The following is a 24,683-nucleotide window of genomic DNA, read 5'->3' on the forward strand; positions in this document are numbered from 1 at the left end:
GTTTCTGTCAGGACATGATCTTGAGAAATTAATCCACGCCTTTATCTCGACTCGTCTTGACTACTGCAATGCCCTGCACGTAGGCATTAGCCAGGCCTCCCTCGCCCGCCTGCAGCTCGTGTAGAACTCTGCTGCTCGTCTGCTACCACAGACCCGCAGGCGTGAGCACATCACCCCTATACTAGCGCCCCGTCACTGGCTCCCTGTGCGTTAACGAATACATTTTAAACTCCTACTATTTGTTTTGAAATGTCTAAACAACCCTTCAGAAGGGGTTCAATAAGACCTGTTTTAAGAGCAGTGGAGACTGTGCCAGTTTTGTGGGAGAGATTGATTACTTTAGTCATGAGGGGGTTAATGAATTGGTTGTGATTTTTGAGCAGAGGAGAGGGAATAGGATCTCGGGAGCAAGTGGATGGTTTTGATGTACGGATAATCTTCTCGACCTCCTGCTGCGTTGCGGGTGTGAAGAGTGTAAGATGTTGAGTAATGGGTGTTGTCGGGATGTCAAGGATGAAGCAGTGCAGAGGTGTGAGAGACGAGCAGATATTGTCAATTTTGGATTAAAAATAGTCAAGGAAAAGGTTGCACTTTATTGTTGTAGATGTGTGATATGAGTGCAATTGTGTTTTAAGGAGATGGTTTTATATATATATATATATATATATATATATATATATATATATATATATATATATATATATATATATATATATGTATATGTATGTTGAAATTTCCAATGACCTGGATATTTTTATAGGATGTGCATAATGAGAAAGCCATATATGTCGGAGATGAACGATGGCTGGGGTTTAGGAGGACAGTAGATAAGTGCAATGGTTGCTGAAAAAATATTATTGCATTTTAGAACGAGGCTTTCAAATGATCTGACACTGGGGATGGGTAGAAGGGAAAGTTTGATGCTGGTACAAAAAAAACAACTACAAGCCCCTTACTACAGCCAGTTGTGTGGGACTTATCCAGGTAGGAATAACCAGAGCAGGCCTCGTTGGGACTGAGAAAACATCTGGCTGTTGCAAGGTTTCAGAGAGGCACAGAATATCGATGTATTTTTTTAGTATATGGTCGTTAATGAATCTGGATTTGTTAGACAACGTCTGGACATTTAGTTGTTGTAGTGAGAGGTGTGTTTTTGAATACATTTTTTTTTAGTGGGAATTGTTGTACATTCTTGGGTTGCACTTGATAGTTTGATTTGTGCATAATTTTAGCTGTTTGCAATTTCACTATGTTGTGGTATTTCAGTATTTTCAGTTAAATTAATAAAGGGTTTGAATGCTCTTTATATCCAACATTATGTATTATTCTAACTGATCTTTCTTGTAACACAGTTAATGAATGCAGTATACATTTGTAGTTATTTCCCCATATTTCTGCACAATAACTCAGATATGGTAACACTAGCGAGCAGTAGAGAATATGAAGTGATTTTTGGTCCAGAACATATTTTGCTTTATTCATTATTCACATGTTTCTTGCTACTTTATGTTGTATGTTTTTTTATATAAGATTTCCAGTTAATTTTATCATTGTATCAATCATTGTACATAGAAATTTGGTTTAATTTACACTTTCAATTTCTATTCCGCTTATTTGTATTTGTTTAAATTTCTCTTCTACTGTTACCGAATAGCATTATTTTAGTTTTACTGAGGTTTAAGCAGTGTTGGGACTAACGCGTTACAAAGTTAGTTAGTTTCGGCGGTAACTAGTAATCTAACGCGTTATTTTTTTATATTCAGTAACTCAGTTACCGTTACTACATGATGCGTTACTGCGTTATTTTACGTTACTTTTTATGTAGTATAAAGTGTGTTTTATCGGAGCGCTGCGTTCTGATTCTTCTTGTGTCACAAGCCGGAGAAGAGAGAGCTGAGACATGCGCTTTGTGTGGGTGTGTCTGAGTGTGAGTGTGGGGAGCGAGGGGGCGGGGGGGGCGTGTCTGATCATGGCGGAGCCAGAAGTCGAGTTTGCTAACATGGAGATATTTTCACTACTTTTCTTTTGTCGAGCACAAAGAAAATAACATTTTAGTTAAATGTAAATTGTGCTTTGGATCAAAGATGCCATCTACTGCCCAAAACAGCAATTCAAATCTGCTGAAACAAGCTACATAGCAACATGCTTCGACGAAGCTAGTAAAGAGAGACAGAGACTCTGATGCCACTTCACCTCCACCACCACCACCATTCACCGCTGAAGGTACACACTCTGTCAATCAATGTTCCCTCTAATTGTTCATGTGTGAGCAAACGCAAAAACTCCCTGAGCATTGAGTGGAGTCCATGTGAGCAACTTTAGACGTGCACACTGTGGCTACACCAGCAGCACACCTGTCCCAAACCTCACTAAATAACAACTTACATCTCCATCCATCCATCCATTTCCTACCGCTTGTCCCTTTCGGGGTCGCTGGAGCCTATCTCAGCTGCATTCGGGCGGAAGGCAGGGTACACCCTGGACAAGTCCCCACCTCATCACAGGGCCAACACAGATAGACAGACAACATTCTCTTATTATTATAATCAAATGACAGCAGTCATTTCCATTTCTAATATAAGTGTTTAGGCCCACTTATAATGACAATAACAAAAAATATTGTTTTTCATGAACTGTGTACTTGTATTGTTTGTCTGGGTGGAGGTCCTGCTTTGGAAATAATTTGTACCCCTTTCAGACATTGCATTTAGTTCCCATTAAAACATTCACATGTTGCACAATGAGATGTAAGCAGGGGATCATGTGTACATTCCTGCAACTTCCTGTTTGTAAAAAATATATTTTTATTAGTATTTTTTAATATACTAACAGCATTTAATGATTAATATTTATAAATTAAGATTCCTAATAAATTACACTAGAATAAGCACACATTTGATTGGTAAATCATAGTGTAACGACCTGGAATGACACTTTATGTGTGGTGTTGGAGTTGTCCGACCTTTTGTGTGGCTGTAAACGCATCACTGGCTAAGTGCCATATGTGCAAGTGTTGGCGCACGTGAGAGAGCGAGCGGCTGCTGTTGATATAACAAAGTTGCTTTTGGTCTGGTTTGTACTGCAGAAAATGACCAGTTTTGCTAGATATCATTTTTTGTACTAATGTTTTGGTGATGTGTTTATGGCCGACAGTAAAGAGTTTTGCTCAGTAAAGTGATGGATGGAATTCATGTCCTCAAAGCGTCTCGACAGACGTTACAATATTTGAACAATGATGACGAAAACGGTTTTCTCTGTCGTGTCCGTGTCGTGTCGAAAATTGTTATGCGCTTATTTTTTTATTTGATTTTGTGCATGGCATAGATTTGCCGTGCGCAGAGGACGCTTGAGCAGTGCGCAATTGCTGAGAGGGAACGTTGCTGTCAATTATCTTATATACTCTTTCATTCTAGACTTCTAGAGTGTTTGATTATCACATCACTCTAAATGTATAGACTATAAAGTTCACAAACATAAAGAGGGATCCTAGTGGGCCAGGCCAATCTTTCCTTATCTCTAAACTAAAACAGGGGAAATGTGTAGTGTGTTCTGGGTTTCAGACATGATTTTGTATAAGAATTACTTGAGGAAGAAAATGCCTGGTTAGACTTTGTGTATGTAGTGTGTGCTTTTCTTGGTTTACATCTATGCTGTTATTATGCTGTTTGTTACTTACGTATGTTATGTTGCAGCTATTTAAAATAGTTTTGTCAATTTGTTCTGGCCAGAAACAAATTGGCCTTTGTAACATATCTTTGTCTTTGTGTGTTGTATGTAGACCACATGGCTTAGCAGAGTTGAGTGATGCAAATGCATGTCAAGTTGATCAACAGATTGTATTATTCTCCACTACAATAACAGTACTGAAATGAAGGCTAAAAGGGCATTAATTGGAGCTTTAAAAAAAAAAGAAAAAAGAAGTAACTAAATAGTTACTTTTCACAGTAACGCATTACTTTTTGGTGTAAGTAACTGAGTTAGTAACTGAGTTACTTTTGAAATGAAGTAACTAGTAACTGTAACTAGTTACTGCTTTTCAGTAACTAACCCAACACTGGGTTTAAGGATAGTCTGTTTTTGACAAACCATCTTTTTAAATTGTTAATTTCTTCTGTTATTATTTGTATTAGCTTCTGTGTGTTCTCTCTTGAACAAAATGCTGTTGTATTGTCCGTGAATACTAACTTTAAATCTTTTGTAACTTTACAAATGTCATTTATATAGAGATTGAACAATTTTGGTTCTAGTATTGATCCCTGAAGTACACCACAGGATATATTTAGCGTAGTAGATGTAACGATCTGGTGTGGTGGATCCCAAGGATGCAGAGACGTATTGGTTGTGGACAACAGCTCTTCCTTTTATTTTTGGAGGAAGCACGATGAAGCAAAACAAAGGCGATGGTGGCAAACACACAAAAACACACCATGTAAAAACCACTAATATAAATTACCTACAAAAAAACAAAAGCGCTAGACAAGACTAGGAGAAATGAAAAAAGTAATACAGAAAAACAAAGTACAAAATAAAGGCGCTAGACATGGCTAGGAATAATACAAGCAAACCTGAGATGATGCACAAGACGAACTAGAGAGTCCGCTGGCGAGACTAATGACAAATGCGTCTGAAGCAAGCAGTAGACAAAGTTCCGGCGCTCACAGGCCGTCACCAGCCAGGTTAAATAGGCTGCCCCAATCTATGTCAGGAGTGTGCTGCTGCCTTGCGCCAGCTGCACTCCATACTGTGGAGGAGAGAGAGAGTGAACATGGTGTGCAGACAAAAACAGAAATGAGCAAGGAAATTTCAGATTACCATAGTAGATGTGTGTTCGCCTAGCTTCACGTATTGTTTCCTGTTGGTTAAGTAACTTTTAATCCAGTTTAAGACGCTATAATGCCATACGTTCTAATTTTTTCAATAAGAAATGTTGATTAATTATGTCAAATGCTTTAGTTAGATCCACAAACACTGCTGCTGCAGTTTTTTTTTTTTACTATCTATTGCAATTGTAATTTCCTTTGTAATTTCGGTTAAAGCCATCAAAGTTGAAATATTAACTCTGTATCGAGTATTCTATTTATGTTTATGAAACTCTCTAATCTTTTAGTTAACAGTTTTTCAATAATTTTAGAAAATGTTATTAAGAAACAGGTCTATAATTTGTAAATTGGTGTTTGTCTCCAGTCTTATAAATTGGTGCAACTTTAGCTATTTTCATGACTTCCTCATTTTGATAAAAAAAAAAAAGTCCTCACAAATTGTTTTACAGTATTTATTATTGTTTTGTAGATTACAAATGTTGAATACATTATGCTCTTGAGTTAATTGTTACTGATCAATTTGAATGTATTATTATTTGTTGAGTTTATTTATTATATTTTTCAGTAATAAATGGTACAAGTCGGTCAAAAAATGTTTATAGTTTAAACAAGGATAAACTTTTTATTTTTTTTATTTCAGCAAATTGATACATTTGAAATCTTTCCTTTGACAGACTAAAACATTGTTAATTAAGTTATTTTTCTTTGTAAGTTGATCTATATTTTCTTTTCGTTTTCTTTAATGTTATTAAGGACCTAAAACAATTTTATAGACAAATGATACCATTTATAATCGCAGCTGTGTATTTGGGATCTGCATAACTCCCGAAAATGTACATTCTCTCATATTTCCTCCAAAGAAGCATTTTGGAATTTGTGCCATTTGTGACATCCCACTAGTGACGTCAGCGTATTAAATATGACCACCTACAAAACAGGACAGGTTTGTGGCAGCCAATCATCTCTGGGGGTCCATCTTTGCTAGGCCTATCACTGGGCTGAGTCCATCTTTGGAAACGCCTATCAAAACTTCAGCTCCATCTTTTGGCCGTCCAATCACAGCTGTCACAGCTGACTCAGCTGTGTCTGGGATTCGAACCCTATTCTCTTTGTCTTTCATTTGGTAACAGTAGAAAGGAAAGTCAAACACAAATACAGATAGACAGAGTAAATATTGAAAGGGTAAAAGAAAACACATTTTTGGATGTAATAATAGATGATAAAGTAAACTGGAAATTTCATGGAAAAAATATACAACATAAAGTAGCAAGAAGCACGTCAATAATGAATAAAGCCAAACATGTTCTGGACCAAAAATCACTCCATATTCTTTACTGCTTACTAGTGTTACCATATCTGAGTTACTGGGTAGAAATATGAGGAAACAACTACAAATGTGCGCTTCATTCACTAACGGCGTTACAAAAAAGATCAATTAGAATAATACATAATGTTGGATATAGAGCACATACAAACCTTTTATTTATTGAATCACAAATATTGAAATTCAACGATTTGGTACAAAGCAAACTTTAACCTGCTAACCACGAATGTACAATTATTCTCAACAAAAGAGGAAAAATATAACCTTAGAGGAAAATCCAATTTAAAACATTTGTATGCTCGTACAAACCTTTAGCATATCAGAATGTGGAATTAAATTATGGAATGGATTAACCAAATCAAACAAAGCACCAATATGATTCACTTTAAGAGACTGTTCAAACTACAAGTGTTCACAAAGTACACAGAACAATAATTATGATGAACATCTTGAACCCTTTTTTTTTCTTTTGAGATAAAGATCCATCCATCCATCCATCCATTTTCTACTACTTGTCCCGTTCGGGGTTGCGGGGGTGCTGGAGCCTATATGTATTTAATATTTGTTCATTTACTATGGTATATTATTTATTTATTCACTTTTATGTTACAGAGAACAATGAAATGGGATAAAATTGCTATGGTATGAAAAGGGGTAGGATTAAATTAACCCAGCTTCTTCCTACTCCTTTTCGGACGTGCTGTAATGTTCGAAATAAACTGAAACTGCACTACACTGAACTGAACTATGACTTCATGTGTTGTGGTGACACAAAACAAACTGTTAAGATACATGAGACGACAACGACATCAGTCCATCAGTCATTGTCTCCAGTGGCTGAGACTGATGTGCACCCGTCATCGCCCTCCAACATCCAGCAAAACATATCACATTGTTCCTCACTTTTAATTCACCCTGACTCTCCACTTCCACGTGAGCAAATGGATGTGATTGATGGCCGACTCCAAGACTAATAACCATATGGTCTTTTCCCCGCAGGTTTTCTGCATTATGGCGATATCTCAAGGGCTGTCACTAAAGCAGAGGCTCAAGCCCTGGGAAACGTTATTGATGAAGCTGTCCACATGATCACATCTGACTGCATAGTAGCTCTGACAGGTGGCTTCCGCAGGTAGAACACACGTCTCCGCCTCTCTGTGTTTATGTGGTAGTTAAAACGAAACAACGTCCTGTTTTGTGCTAATGTTCCACTGACATGTATTATGCACAAGCGAATGTAAAATGTCTATGTGGTGTGCTTGAGTCTGACAAGGCTACTTCTCATTGCTAACTAGTTCCACAAACATGAAAGGTTGGATGTGCATGAAGAGTCATTTGAAGCAGGCTAGTCAAACTTGATCCACTTTGGAAACTATTATCCATCCATCCATTTTCTACCGCTTGTTATTCAATTGAGAAATAGAGGATAAATTTTCAATATATATATATATATATATATATATATACAAACCCCGTTTCCATATGAGTTGGGAAATTGTGTTAGATGTAATTATAAACGAAATACAATGATTTGCAAATCATTTTCAACCCATATTGCCGTTGTCACGCCGTAACATTGCTTGTTTTGCGAGCAAACAAGCATGTTCGGCAGCGTACAATCACAGAGTACTTACAAGCAGACAACGTGTCGACAGAAAAGGGAGAATGGACGCATTTTAGCTTAAAAACTAACAATAAAGGTGAAATTATAACACTAAACGCCACTCTTCAAGAGGTGCTTTAAACATGGTTAGCAATTTTGCGGTTAACGTTCATCTGCAGTCGGCAGTGTTTAAGATACTTCTAAATCACTAATCCTCGCCTCCATGGCGACAAATAAAGTAAGTTTCTTACAAGTATCATCCCTGCAGGACGAGGAATAGCTAAACATGCTTCACTACACACCGTAGGAGGATACAATAGCTCACCGCTAACAGGCTAACGCTCCTTAATGTAAACAAATGCCATGAATGGATCTACACCTGACATCCACTGTAATGATATCAATCAAGTACAAGAGTGTATATAGTCGATATTACAAGGATTACATCGATATTTTTTTACTGTCACAAAATATTTTTTCCTTTAAAAAAAATTATATTATATTTATGAACTCAGCAAGTACGTCTATGGACACATGAGGACTTTAATCATGACCAATGTATATTATATGACCCTGTAACTACTTGGCATTGGATCCATCCATCCATCCATTTTCTACCGTTTGTCCCTTTTGGAGGTCGCGGGGGGTGCTGGAGCCTATCTCAGCTGCATTCGGGCGGAAGGCGGGGTACACCCTGGACAAGTCGCTCTCTCATCACAGTTGGCATTGGATCTATACCGAAATTATCATCCAAAGCTAATGTAAAGTATTAAACAACAGAAGAATAAGTGATTATTACATTTTAACAGAAGTGTGGATGGAACAGGTTAAAACAGAAAATAACCAGATAATAACAGTAAATGAACAAGTACAAACCCCGTTTCCATATGAGTTGGGAAATTGTGTTAGATGTAAATATAAACGGAATACAATGATTTGCAAATCATTTTCAACCCATATTCAATTGAATGCACTCCAAAGACAAGATATTTGATGTTCAAACTGATAAACATTTTTTTTGTGCAAATAATCATTAACTTTAGAATTTGATGCCAGCAACACGTGACAAAGAAGTTGGGAAAGGTGGTAATAAATACTGATAAAGTTGAGGAATGCTCGTCAAACACTTATTTGGAACATCCCACAGGTGAACAGGCAAATTGGGAACAGGTGGTTGCCATGATTGGGTATAAAAGTAGATTCCATGAAATGCTCAGTCATTCACAAACAAGGATGGGGCGAGGGTCACCACTTTGTCAACAAATGCGTGGGCAAATTGTTGAACAGTTTAAGAAAAACCTTTCTCAACCAGATATGGCAAAGAATTTAGGGATTTCACCATCTATGGTCCGTAATATAATCAAAGGGTTCAGAGAATCTGGAGAAATCACTGCACGTAAGCAGCTAAGCCCGTGACCTTCGATCCCTCAGGCTGTACTGCATCAACAAGTGACATCAGTGTGTAAAGGATATCACCACATGGGCTCAGGAACACTTCAGAAACCCACTGTCAGTAACTACAGTTGGTCGCTACATCTGCAAGTGCAAGTTAAAACTTTCCTATGCAAGGCGAAAACCGTTTATCAACAACACCCAGGGTTAAGGGGGGAGGAGTTTATTTATAGCTAGAATTCACTGAAATCAAAGTATTTCTTATATATATATATATACCGTATTTTCCGCACTATAAGGCGCACCTAAAAACCACAAATTTTCTCAAAAGCTGACAGTGCGCCTTATAACCCGGTTCGCTTTATATATGGATAAATATTAAGATTCATTTTCATAAAGTTTCGGTCTCGCAACTTCGGTAAACAGCCGCCATCTTTTTTCCCGGTAGAACAGGAAGCGCTTCTTCTTCTACGCAAGCAACCGCCAAGGTAAGCACCCGCCCCCATAGAACAGGAAGCGCTTCTTCTTCTACTGTAAGCAACCACCCGCCCGCGTAGAAGAAGAAAAAGCGCGCGGATATCACCGTACGTTTCATTTCCTTTGTGTGTTTACATCTGTAAAGACCACAAAATGGCTCCTACTAAGCGACAGGTATCCGGTTCATGAAAAGACGCAATCTCTCCATCCGCACACGGATTACTATTTCACAGCAACTGATATTCCTGTGAACCGCACTGTGGATACAACGGGAGCACGTATGGTGAATATTCGCACCACAGGGAATGAGAAGTCATCCTTCACTGTGGTTCTAGCTTGCCATGCTAATGGCCAGAAACTTCCACCCATGGTGATATTCAAAAGGAAGACCTTGCCAAAAGAGACCTTTCCAGCCGGCGTCATCATAAAAGCTAACTCGAAGGGATGGATGAAGAAAAGATGAGCGAGTGGTTAAGGTAAGTTTAAGTTTACGCGAAGAGGCCGGGTGGCTTTTTTCACGCAGCTCTGTCCATGTTGATATACGTATGTTTGTGATTGCACATTTGCGTACATTTTTGGAGTGAACAGAGTTGTTAGAACGCTGGTTTTTAATATATTATTAAAGTTTGACTGACCTATCTGACTGTTTTTTTGACATTCCTTTAGCGCAGTTAGATGCGGCTTACAACACGGGGCGGCTTATAGGTGGACAAAGTTTTGAAATATGCCGTTCATTGAAGGCGCGGCTTATAACCCAGGGCGCCTTATGGTGCGGAAAATACGGTATATATATATATATATATATATATATATATATATATATATATATATATATATATATATATATATATATATAGTACAGTAAACAGTAATGAAAACACAGTTGTTCTACTAACTGTACTTGCTGCTTACTTAAAAAAAATAAACACTTACCTTTCACTATTTGAGTAGCTTTTGTTCTGCCATTTGAGTACAGGCGAGCGATCTCTGAATCCGGGAACATATCCTTCACGGATTTGTTGAAAACATCCGCAAATGAGAACGGAATGTTTTTTGCAAAGTGGCCCATAATACTGCGTTGCCGCCGCCACCTTGTGCTTCTCTAACCGTTCATGTGTGACTATATCCATTCGGCTACCGTGTTATGGGTTATAGGTAAACCTATGGATAACGGAGACATATATAATAGTCTCCCTTTCAGGTGAGAGAGGACGCTAAAGGCATTGCCTTTAAGGCACGCCCCCAATATTGTTTGTCCGGCTGAAAATTCTGGATATTACAATGTGCCGTAGTTTTGAAGCAATGCATGATGGGAATCCGGATGTTGTGTGTCAGTGTATTGTAATAATCCCAGGAATGTAGGCTCATACGACTTCTTTGTTTGTCTTGTCTTTATTGCACAAGATGTAATTCAACCACACAACAGCTCCAATGTGTGTCTATCCCTTTTCCCGGCAAAACTCGAACATCCACTTCCTATTAACAATGTCACTTCCCTCTCTCTCCCGGAAGTCCCGCCCCCCAGCCACAGTCATTGGCCGCTCTACCAACCGAGCTATACCGTCCCAGTAAGCAACATATGTTTAATGTACCATTAGATTATTTTGCCAAAATCAAGCAAATAATGCCATTTTTTGTGGTTCCTTTTATTTAGAAAAGTATAAAAATATTTATTGGTACCGGTACCAAAATATTGGTATCGGGATCAGCATGAGTCATACACAATTATAATGTTTGGCATGTTAGAAAATGCTTTATAATGGGAAATTACTTAGAGAACAAGGTTAGGCATAAAACAACACTAACCCAGTTATTAATAATTGAATTGAATTGAATTGAATTGAATTGAATAGCTTTATTTGATTAGGACAATGCATATTGATCAACATATGAGCAAAGCATCACAGTAAATATGTCAGAATTAGTTAAAAAAGTTAGATTTCATCGATTGTCCTAAGGCAGGCACCATAAAACAGACACACATTTTTAGACAATATCATATGTACATTATAATATGACTTACAATAAATATTGACAATTAAACAATCAACATAAAATGAACAGCAGGGCATGCACATTACAAATGGGTACAAGACTGGTTCGTATTTAACAACTGTTTTACTGTTTTTTTGAAAGTTGAATAGTTGACACAGTTCCTAATATGAGCAGGTGGTGTGTTCCACGCATGTGTGCCTCTAAGTGAGACAACCATTTGACTAAATTTAGTCCGACATCATTGAATGTTCGCACTCTAATATTGACTCGATTGCAGGTTTTTTTCTTTATAAAAACTTGTAGTGGTGGAGCGGCAAGCTCATTCAAAACCCTAAAAGCAAAACATACATCCAAAAATGTCTGATAGTCATACTTGCCAACCCTCCCGGATTTTCCGGGAGACTCCCGAAATTCAGCGCCTCTCCCGAAAACCTCCCGGGACAAATTTTCTCCCGAAAATCTCCCGAAATTCAGGCGGAGCTGGAGGCCACGCCCCCTCCAGCTCCATGCGGACCTGAGTTCGCTTTCCCACGATATAAACAGTGTGCCTGCCCAAACACTTTATAACTGTAGAATGATCGAGGGCGAGTTCTTGGTTTCTTATGTGGGTTTATTGTTAGGCAGTGTCATTAATGTCCTCCCAGCGCGGTAACAATACACAACAGCAGCAGTCACGTTTTTGTCTACCGTAAGCAGTTCGTCTGCCGTAAACAACAATGTTGTGACACTCTTAAACAGGACATTACTGCCATCTATAACATCAATAACATATACGGCTTTTAGAGAGTGCAGTGCACAACTGCGCACACAACAAGGAGACGAAGCAGAAGAACGAGGAAGATACAGCCGTGGCGATGACGAGTAAGATGAAGAAATACGCTTTGTTGCACCTTTCCTGCCTGAGTCCGGCGATTAGTTGCAAATCTTGCTTTATTGATTGCTTGCACACAGCCAATCCAACACAAAACAAACTAGTCCCCGCCCGCACTCACGCTACCGCTCCCTCTCTTCTCTCGCCCACACACTCACTGACGTCACTCATCTCACATGCTCACCTATAAAGGGCCACACACACACATACGCTACTCTCATAACAGCTTGTAAGTTCCAAGCCGCAGCTGCGATTGGACCTGGATAGCCTCCGGGAAGAAGTAGTGGACTACCAAGTGCTTGGCACTCAAGATCTTCCTCAGGAAGCAAAGATTGACCGGTTTTGGGCCATGCTAGGGAGAGATGGAAGATTCCAGACTCTAATGCATTTGATGAAAGCACTTTTGTGCGTGCCACACATCAATGCATCATCAGAGAGGGTGTTCAGCATGGTTAGACAAATAGTGACAGAGAATAGAACAAGGATGGACAATTCAACCCTTAACTCAACAATGAGTAGATGAGTGTTATGTGTGTGTATATGTGTAAATAAATGAACACTGAAATTCAAGTATTTCTTTTATTTATATATACATCCATCCATCCATCCATATATATATATATATGTATATATGAAATACTTGACTTGGTGAATTCTAGCTGTAAATATACTCCTCCCCTCTTACCCACGCCCCTAACCACGCCCCCGCCCCAACCACGCCCCCCGCCCCAACCCCGACCACGCCCATCCCACCCCTCTCCCCCCACCTCCCGAAATCGGAGGTCTCAAGGTTGGCAAGTATGCTGATAGTTATCCAAATCTAAAATATTATACTTGCTAAGAATATTACAATAATGATAGTGAATAGACTTTGTCTAAAATGGTTATTGTCTTCTTAAAGAGAGACTTGATGGGTCCAAAGGTGCTCTGTGTTGCATGAGACCAAGTTGTATAACAGTAGTTTATATGTGTAAACATCATGGTATTCATATACACTTTTGCTATTTCCGAAGTCAAAAAAGGTCTTATATGATTAAAATCTGATGAGTTGAATCTGATAATACTTGCAATTTTTTAACATGATACTTAAAAGTTAGGTTTGAATCAAAGACTACACCCAGCTAATTCTGGAATAGACTTGTGCTGTCTTCAATTTGAAGTGGAGTGGTAATGAGTTTAACGATGCAAACACATTTGTTACTGGATACTATGTAATATGCTTCTCCTTGGAGACTTTGTATCTCTAAGTATAATGCAATTATATTTATTTTGGTAATTGTCTATATTGACAAATGTTGTTTTCTAGACTGAAATATTGTTTAATTAATTACACATATTACATACAGTATGTCTAGCTTGTGTGCTGTTGTGTGCTTAGCTGTTGTGTCGCGTCTACCTTTTGTAAATTACTTTACTAAAATACCAGGAAAGACCATCCGTGTGTGCTTATTGGAGGACATTTAGAAGTTAACTGCCTGTCAAGGTTTATATAAGTAAACATGCTGCAGGACCGCTTGAATCGGAGCGCTTTTATCAGAGATCCTTGATTTTTTGCTGATATTTATTCATATCGAATAAACATCGAACAACAGAAATAATCTGGATGAGTTAGTATGATGTGGTAAAGGTATGTTTTGAATTTTCTTGAGAAATAATTGTGTGTGTACACCTGAGTTTCTTTCTGTAGTCTTCTTTTTCATGGCAAATTGATGATGAAACATGTTAAAAAAATGAATAAACAATATATTAAGAAAATACATTTTAAAAATTGTGCCCAAAGGGACAAGCGGTAGAGAATGGATGGATGGATGTTCTGATTAGGGATAAAGCTAATTACAACATTTACGCTTTAAAAGTGGGGTAAAAAAATCATAGCATTTTTTCCTAAAGTTCCCTATTGAAATTATTAGATCTAAATGTGTTTTTTAAATATAAAAAAAAACACTCCTGTTAAAATAAAACTCACTCACTTTTTTGAATTAGGGGATATGCTACTATGACAAAAATTATACATTTGGGAAAAAAACATAATAAAATAAACCTTTTATGGTTATTAAGACTCAAGGGACTCAATCATAGGCGCCGATCTACATTTCTGCCAGTGGGTGCTCGGTGTGTGTGTATTAAAAAAATAATAAAAATATGTTCAGCGAAGTTAATATCCCATTTGATTTGTGGCTTTATTATTTTGTAAAACAGACCAAAATTGCCACAAAATTAACTACAACAAGATAGATTTTTCAAAAATTATTTTAAAGATTGAAAGTTGCCATCAATCCCACGTGGGTGCACAGCACTGTCGGATTGGCGCCTATGGACTCAAGGGACCCATTTGGGTTTCAATGGTCTTAAATATGTAATCTTCTGCAGAGACCCCGGATGGTTAAAAATCTTAGAAAAACTGAGGTCAAGCACCATATTAGTCTATGATAGTTTTCTGATTCTTTGTAATGGTAAACTTCAGACTCAGAGCTTTTACCCACTGAGTGCTGCTCTTTGCTCCTTCTGTCCCTCTGTCTTTGTTTTGCACTTTTCTTTATGTGTGCTGCATTTTGCCCGAGTAAATTTGGAGCACTGTGGTCTGTGGCGTTGTAAAAAGTCCAGTCATAACCAATAGTGTTTGTGGTAAATAATTCAGAAGCAGCAGTATAGGAGCAGAAAAGGGAGGCACTTAAGTCAACAGCGGTGACAGAGCTGCCACCGCTTCGATATTGGTCTCTAATAGTGCTTGGGCGACAAACACCTTACATGCTCCCAAGGAACTTTCCACCTTGTGACTTATTTTCTTTTTTGTATAGGGTCTATTTTGAGTTAAGACAATATTTGTTGTTGTCTACCACTGTTATTGTTGTACTATATACTTATAACTGACTAACATGTGATGTTTTATTTAATGTAATTCACTTAGTACAAAAAGTGCTTTGGTGTTAAAAAAAAACAAAACTGCTGTAATTTTTTTATTCTGTAGTGTAGAATGTTGGAAATGGCTTTTTTTTTTTAACATGTCCTGTCCAGCCACTCAGGCAAATCATATTGTTGATGTAGATGTCCATATCTGCTGTACAGATTAACTTTACAGAAGAGAATCAGAATCAGAAATACTTTAATAATCCTCGAGGGGAAATTAAGATTTTTAGGGGAAATTAAGATTTTCAGCACAATCCTATTCAAGAGCAGACAAACATTACAGGAAGACAGAACAGGATCGCTGAAGGGTCTGCGAACTTCGGGCGCCCCTTACACAAAAGGTGAGAAACAGGTAAACACTGGGGAGGGGGGGTGTTGAGAAAAAAAAAATCTGTCAAAGCCCGGCCCCTGGAGAGAGGGGGTCCAGACTGAGGCCAAGGAAAAAAACAACTCATAGCCATAGTACACATAACCATGTGTGTAAGAGGGAAACATCAAATAACACAAAGGACATTAAAGACATTAAAACAGGGGTTCCCAAACTACGGCCCGCGGGCCGGATACGGCCCCCCAGCGTCCAAAATCTGGCCCCGGGAAGCCCCAAGTTAAAAAAAAATATATATATATTTTAATTTTTTTGTATTAGTTTTTTAAAAATGTGTCCTTAATAGTCCATTTTCTACCATCTCCTAGCCACTCAAGCAAATCATATTGTCTAAAAATGCATTTTACCATCGATAACGTGACATGCAGCAAGTGCGCTCTTTAAGTAAATTAGTGCGCAAGGAATATATATGTATAAATACATATATATATATATATATATATATATATATATATATATATGTCATGTCTGTGTGATCATGTTTTGTTTTAGTCATGTTCGGTTTTGTTTTTGGAGTCTTTGTGCACTTTTGTTTGTTTGTCATCATAGCAACCCATTAGTTTTCACCTGTCATGTCACGCACCTGTTTCACGTTTTGAGTCACGCACCTGTTTTCACTGATCATGTCACTGCTATTTAAGCCTGTCTGTTTCTGTTGTTCGTCCTGGTGACATTATCCTTTCTAACTCTGTTTACATCTGTCATTATCATGCCCTGCTTATTCCATAGTGTTTGCTTCATGCCATGCCATGTAAGTGTTTGTTCTGCTCTTGTCACAGTAAGTGTTTATTAGTTTCATGTCCATAGCCTTTGTCCTAGTTTTTGTTTTCTTAGCCATGTTTATCTCCGCCTGTGAGCGCGCCTTTTGTTTGTACCCCTTTTTGTAGTTTGTTAGTGTTAAAATAAATATGTACACAGATTCACGCCTTGCCCGCGCCAACTTTCCTTTGCATTTTGGGAAAACACAACCCATAGTCCAAGTATTGACAATATATATATATATACATATATATATATATATATATATATATATATATATATGTATATATATATATATATATATATATATATATATATATATGTATATATATATATATATATATATATATATATATGTATATATATATATATATATATATATATATATATATATATATATACATATATATATATATATATATGTATATATATACTGTATATATACATATATATATATATATATATATATATATATATATATATATATATATATATATATATATATGTATATATACTGTATATATACACACACATATAGACACACATACATATATACACATATATACACATATACAGGACCAGGCGGAACCCAGGACCTACTGCACCAGCGTAGGGTCTGACCATGGGTGCAAGGATTTCATCCCAATACCTAATGGCAGTCAGACTGACGTTCTCTAGCCTGTAGAGGTCTGTTCGTCCCTCCATGAAAATGCCTCCCCAGACCATCACTGACCCACCACCGAACGGGTCATGCTGAATGATGTTGCAGTCAGCATAGCGCTCTCCTTGGCTTCTCCAGACCCTTTCACGTCTATCACAGTTGCTCAGGGTAAACCTGCTCTCATCTGTGAAAAGCACAGGGCGCCAGTGGCGGACTTGCCAATTCCGGTGCTTTATGGCAAATGCCAATCGAGCTCCACGGTTCTGAGCAGAGAGCACAGGGCACACTACAGGACGTTGTGCCCTGAGGCCACACTCGTGAAGTCTGTTTCTGACTGTTTAGGCAGAGACATTCACACCAGTAGCCTGCTGGAGGTCATTCTGTAGGGCTCAGGCAGTGCTCAACCTGTTCCTCCTTGCACAAAGCAGCCGATATCGGTTCTGCTGATGAGATGAGGACCGTCTACGGCCCTGTCCAGCTCTCCTAGAGTAACTGGAGATTGTACTGGGAGACACATCAAATCTTCTTGCAGCAGCACGCATGGATGTGCCATCCTGGAGGAGTAGGACAATCTGTGCAACTTCAGGAGGGTTAAGAAATCGCCTCATGCACCCAGTCGTGATAATGACTCTAGCTAAAGCCAACACTTGTGGAAAAACAGTTAAAAAAGTTCAAGAGGGAGGAACTTGAAATGGCCTCCACCTGCAAAACCAGTCCTGTTTTGGGGGCCATCTCGTTGTTGCCCCTCTAGTGCACCTGTTGTTAATTCCATCAACACCAATGCAGCTGAAACTGATTAACAACCCCCTCTGCCACGTACCTGACCAAAACCTTCTCAGAAAAGTGCAATGGAATTCATGCCATACCCTGATAAAAAACTGTTCCTTTAATTTTTTTCAGCAGTGTATATACATATACACACATATATACACATATACATATATATATACATGGACATATACATATACATATATACACACACATATATACACATTTACATATACATATACATATACATATATACACACACATATATACACATTTACATATACATATACATATACATATATATACACACACATATTATACACATTTACATATTATATATATATATATATATATATATATATATGTATATATATATATATATATATATATATATATATATATATATATATATATATATATATATATATATATATATATATATATATATATATATATATATATGTATATATATATATATATATACATGTGTATATATATATATACATATATATATATATATATATATATATATATATATATATATATATATATATATAGCGCGGCCCCCAGCCAAATTGTTTTACCCCAATGCGGCCCCGGAGCCAAAAAGTTTGGGGACCCCTGCATTAAAAGATCAGAGCTGATGCAACCAGTCACTTCTACATACAGCCACAGAAGTAAAACAACAACAAAAAAACTAAACAACAAAAAAATACATATATACACTGTGGTGGCCTCTGCGCTGTTCCACGCCATCGTCTGCTGGGTCATGATCATCGGCGGTCACTCCAACGAGTATGACGATCCTCCTGGTAGGGGTGTATCCCTCCATGGAGGATGCCTGTGCGTGACTTCGTTTTACGTGGAGAGACTGGTGCACAGACAGTCACCACACAATCCTTGACAGAATCGGGTAAGGGTCCAGTGGCATGGAGTCCAAGATGACTGGGGACCCTTTTCTGCTGCAGCCTTCTTCCGCCTGCTCCGCCGTCTTCCGGGAGGCATTTTTTTTTTTTTTTTTTTTTTTTAAATTAAAATGTACTATTATTCAATACGTAGATGTAACATATTTGGTTACCAACAGGTCAGATATACATATACTGATACAAATATTCACCTAATGCACATTAAAAAGACGAGACAGCAAATATATTAAGCGTATTCATGCTCATAAGTCAAGCAGACTTTTAGAGATGCACAAATAATTGTGCATTAAATGTAGCAATAATGTATATCAAAAAGGGACTACCTGTACATGAAGGGTTTAAAAAGGAGCGGTTTGTTGCTCAGATGCTGGATGTGGAGAGGATTAGATTAGATTAGATTTAGATTTATTGGTCCCCGTTGGGTAAATTCATTTTCACTGTCGTACATTTTACATTTAAACAATAGACATTACACATCACAAAACAAAAATAACAAAAAGACATCATACATGACCAACACATTTACAGGCTTGTCAGACAGGTCGGCCGGGCCTGCTGTTAAGGGCGGGTATAGCTGCGGGCCCTCCGGAATTTGATGGTTCTGTACCTGCGCCCTGATGGTAGTGGGATTATGTATTGGTGTAGTGGGTGACTGATATCCTGGACTATCGTGTTTGCCAGTCAAATGATGGACCTGTGGTTTAAATCTGAAATGTTGGGAGTGGGTAGGTCGATGATTTTAGCTGCTATATTTGTAATGCGTGTGAGTTTGGTCCGGTTGGTTAAAGAAAGCATGGTGAAAAAAATGTGGAACAGTACATAAGGATGGGTTGAACAATGCTTTGGTAAAGTAATAACAGGAGATGAGGTGCAACGTATAGTCCTTTAAGTTTTCGGATGGCTGACAGTCTTTGTTGACTTCTTTTTTGAATGTCCGTGGTGTGCTGATCAAAGGTGAGTTTATTGTCCAAGGTTACGCCCAGATATTTAAAAGTGTCAACTGTTTTAACTGTTTGTGTGTTTATGATTATGGGGTGCTGAGGTAAGGGTGTTGAACCATATTTCTTCTGTTCTATTGACATTGATTTCCAGATAACTGGCTGTGCATGACTCTATGAAATGTTTGACTGTGTTATGATAGTCCAGGATGGATTGACTGTTGGAGAGGAGTGCGTGAATGAATGTGTCATCTGAGTATTTTAAATATTTTGTGGTGGGTGAGATGCTACGGCAGTCATTGGTGATGTCCTCCACCAGGTGCTTGTAGACCCAAGCGTCTCCTTTCGGGCGCTGTCGACACCCCCCGAAAGATTCAAAAGTTCACAAAAAAGCACCGCAGAAGTTACAAAAGTGCCACTCCTTGTCACACAGTCCCAAAGGGTCCCGAACCAAAAGGCAAAAAAAAACACATGAAAACAAGAGGGAAACATCAGGAACACAAAATGGCGCCATTTTTGGAAAAAAAAAAACCCCAAAAAACCTGGGCTACTTCTCTTGTTGCCTTATTTCTATTTGACTTAAATAAGTGAATGCATTTAATGTTCGGCACAGCCACACCCGAGCAGGAGGGGATAGAAAAATGGAAAAAAAGAAGACAGAGGTGGAAATTGTGGGGACAAAATAGGCATAAGTCAAAGACAACAACAACAAAATACAACAACTACAGAACAACATCAGCAACTACGATGTGTTCAAATATGCTCCGAAAACTTATAGCAAAGAACCAGTTACTGAATTAGATAGTAATAACACAGAAATAACATTGACTATTATTGCACTACAAATGCAGCAATAAAAGTACTAATAGACATAACACTATCGATAATTTATAAGAATAATAATTACCTATATTATTAACATTAGAATTGCTTTAAATGCAACAAAACAAAAATGTAATGACAACTTGAATTGCAAAAGAAAGCAAATAAAGAGGAGGGGGTGAAAGAGGAGCGGACTATATTAACCTTATACATTATTATGGTAAAAATAGGTGTAGGGGAACTGCACTTTTAAAAAAATATTGCCCATCATTTACAATCCTTATGTTAGAGAAGACCACATATGTTTGTCTTTTTTTTAATGCATTTTAAATAGTAAATACATGTGATCAAAAGTCTGTTTACAATGGAGCCTGTGAGAGTCGCTCCATTCTGCCTATAAAAGTCCTTAAACATCTAAACACCTCCGTTAAGGTTTTATATATACAGTCCATACTGCAAGTATATATGTAATGTAATCACGGGAACATTAAAAATAACATTTAATATTTACGTATTTTGCTTAACTCAAGTGGCGCATTAATTTCAAAAACGCATCACAAAGTTTGCTTTTTTTCAACATCACTGATTTCTGCTCAATGCAGACTTCATGAGAGCCAACAAACATAATAAAACATCACTCACTGTGCAATGTCTGCTGTTATTATGATATTGACTGATAGGATCTCGTAATATTCCCGTTTAGATGAAGAATGACTCACAAATTTTTGTGGAAAAAGGGGAGGAGTGAAAACAAGCGTCTCTTCGTGTCGTCTTCGCCATATCCGGGTCTAAATTGGCTGTCAAAGTGTACCAAGTTGTCGGAATATGTCCTCATCCTTCTACTACCCAGGTGAGTGGCATTAATTTTGATCTAGAATAAACTTCCACAAGCAAGGAAGCGAGGAAGCAGCTTACCACTTGATGATGTCAACATTGGTACACAAGCTTTCGATCACTGGCGCTGCTATAAATAGTTTGTCTGCGTTAGTGCTTATAATAACAATATCATTAATACTTAGTCACGAAATGAAAACAGAGTATTGTTGGTGCTTTTTGGATGGTTATTTATTGGGTGTTATAGGCGGAATAGAGGACCTTCCATTGGCTCCGCTGTAAGCAGACTTTTATTTACGTTTATTTATGAATTAGAATGCAGTAAAAAAAAAAACATTTGTCGTCATGTCTTTCATAATGCTTGAACGATAGACAAAATTCCCCCCCAAAATTGCAGTTCCCCTTTAAGCTTTATCAGTGTGTTGTGTTTCTCCCCAGTTTTCCTCCAGGGAGACAACATTAATATGTTTGATGAAACGTGATTAAATGTGCAGTCAATGTGTGTTTGGATGTGGATGTGTGTATGTGTGTATTTGTGTGCATGCATATGCACCTATGTATGCGCGTATGTACCTATGTATGTATGAATATACGTGTGTATGTGCATATGTATGTAGGTTTGGGTGTACAATATATTTGTCTCCCATTATGTGCCAAAGTACAGCCCCATGTTAGAAAAGGTTTTTTCAAGTGAAATTAATCAAAACAATGGTAAGTATGAAAAGCGCTAACCCAAGGGTAGTTTTATACCAGATTTATACTATCTTTAAATTGAAGTAGAGTGATTTATATATTTTGTTGGCCATACCAAGTGACCACAATAATATAATGACGCTAAGCTCATCACACTGTAAATTGAAAGCCCAGGCATGTTTGTTACTGGATACTTTCTAATCTGCTTCTGCCTTGGAGACTTTGTATTTGTAAGTAATATGCAACTATAATTATTTGATACTAGTTTATATTGACAATTTTAATGTTTTAGGCTGAAATATTGTCCCTACATCTGCGGTCCCTTCCAGGTTTTCACCTTCTTCCCATTGGGTTGAGTTTTTTCTTGCCCTGATGTGGGATCTGAGCCGAGAATGTCGTTGAGGCTTGTGCAGCCCTTTGAGACATTTGTGATTAAGGGCTATATAAAGTAAACTTTGATTGATTGAAAAGTTAGGTGACAAATAAAGCGGTCGCTGTGAATGTTAAAAAAATTGTGACGATCGGTCACTTCAGTTCTGTTTGTTTCCTTGTTTTTGTATTACTTCCTGTCAGTGCTCTTATTTTGTTAAATTTCCTGTTTGTTCCGCTGAGCACTGTTTTCTCCTCACCTGCCGTTGATTGGCAGCCGGTCCACACATGCTGCCAATCAGCATATGTCTATTAATGTTTTCTCTCGAGCACTCCTCAGGGCTCGATGATAAACTCTTTATATTTGGAACTGTTGTATGCAAGACTGCTACATTTCTCTGTTGATGATAATAAAATCATCTTACCTGCTCATCCTCCTCCTGGTTCTTGCATCTTGGGGTCACACAAACGGCAGCCATGCGAGTTCCTAACAGTATCATCGAGCCAGAAGATTGTGTCCTCGCGAGAACCCCTGTCGGCGATGCACAGCCGACGTTCTGGACCGCACAATTCTTGGAGGACTTAAAAGCCAGGTTTGTGCGGTCCCAGCCCACAGCAGGCTCGGACCTTCTCCCTCCGCCTCGACCACCGGTTCCGGCTCTCCGACCGGCTAGGCCACCGCCGCCTTCGCTCTTCCCGGCTCGGCCGCCGGTTCCGGATGTCCGACCGGCGCGGCCACCGCCGCCATCATCCCCGTTACCTGCTGTGTATTTTGTCCCGGCTCCACGGCAATCGCCTGTGCCGGCGCGTCGACCACCGGTTCCCACACCGCATCTTATGCCGGTCGCAGCCCCGCGCCACGATGACCAACACCGGCTGAGCGCTCAGCACCCGTTCCTGCTCCAAGGCAGCTTCCAGCAGCTGCACCACGGCTGCTATCCCTTCCAGCACCCGCTCGTCCTCCCAGTCCGGCGAAGGCTCCAGTGGAGCCCACCGTGATGTCCTTCCTGGCCTCCTGCTGGGACTCGGCGAGGGACGTATCGTTTTCCCTCTTCCTGGCCCCCTTCCGCCCGTCCCTGGTTTTCGCACCGGGGGACATCAACAACCCGGAACTCCTTCGCCCAGTGGTGGACGGCGTCTGGCATCCGCCTAGTGTAGGGGGGGCTACTACCGGCAGCGGTGCAGCCAAGCACACGCCGCTGTCATCCCCGCCATCGTCTCCTCCCACGGAGACATCATCGTCTCTATCCACAGTGCCGCCACCTTCATCTTCTCTGGCGCGCCTTCGCACTGCGCGGACATCTTCCGCATCACCGGTTGGACTCCGCACGACACCGCCATCTTTCTGGTCGGCAGCGGATCCACCCACGACCTCATCTCTGGTGGGCCTTTGCAGGGCGCCGCCATCTTCATTGTCGACAACTATGACAGCATCTTCTCTGGCTTCTCTGGCGCGTCACCGGCGGGACTCTGCACGGTGCCGCCATCTTCATCGTCGGCAGCGGATCCACCGACGACGCTGTCATCATCATCGTCGCCGCCAGCTGCGCAACCTCCTCCTTGTCGGCCACTAATGGGGCCGTTCCGTGGTCGCCCACCTCGCCAGTGGCAGCGTCGTTCAACGCGTCGCCGCCACCTGACTCTCCCTCGCTGGCTTCGGGGACACTTGGCCTGGCGACCCTCCGCCAAGACCTCCCTCCGCCCTCCCTTAATTTTTGGACTTTTTTCCGTTATTGTTTCTAGAGAACATCTGGAATCTCTTCCTTGAGGGGGGGGGGTGTCCTGTGACGATCGGTCACTTCATTTCTGTTTGTTTCCTTGTTTTTGTATTACTTCCTGTAAGTGCTCTTATTTTGTTAAATTTCCTGTTTGTTCTGCGGAGCACTGTTTTCTCCTCACCTGCCGTTGATTGGCAGCTGGTCCACACCTGCTGCCAATCAGCATTTGTCTATTAATGTTTTCTCTCGAGCACTCCTCAGGGCTCGATGATACATTTTTTATGTTTGAAACTGTTGTATGCAAGACTGCTACATTTCTCTGTTGATGATAATTAAAATCATCTTACCTGCTCGTCCTCCTCCTGGCTCTTGCATCTTGGGGTCACACAAACGGCAGCCATGCGAGTTCCTAACAAATATG

General features: G+C 39.3%; 1 protein-coding gene across 2 annotated transcripts in view; it reads left to right on the plus strand.

The window, feature by feature from the left end:
• The window catches only part of dntt (deoxynucleotidyltransferase, terminal), a 211,198-nt gene that overhangs the window by 66,811 nt on the left and 119,704 nt on the right, over positions 1-24,683 (plus strand). For both annotated transcript variants that reach the window (XM_061962526.1, XM_061962534.1), the window contains one exon: positions 7,144-7,276. In XM_061962526.1, coding sequence (XP_061818510.1) covers positions 7,144-7,276 — 133 coding nt within the window. The remainder of the gene's footprint in view (positions 1-7,143; positions 7,277-24,683) is intronic.

Source organism: Nerophis lumbriciformis, linkage group LG02 (genome assembly GCF_033978685.3).
Source record: "Nerophis lumbriciformis linkage group LG02, RoL_Nlum_v2.1, whole genome shotgun sequence".
In the NCBI taxonomy this organism is placed as follows: domain Eukaryota; kingdom Metazoa; phylum Chordata; class Actinopteri; order Syngnathiformes; family Syngnathidae; genus Nerophis; species Nerophis lumbriciformis.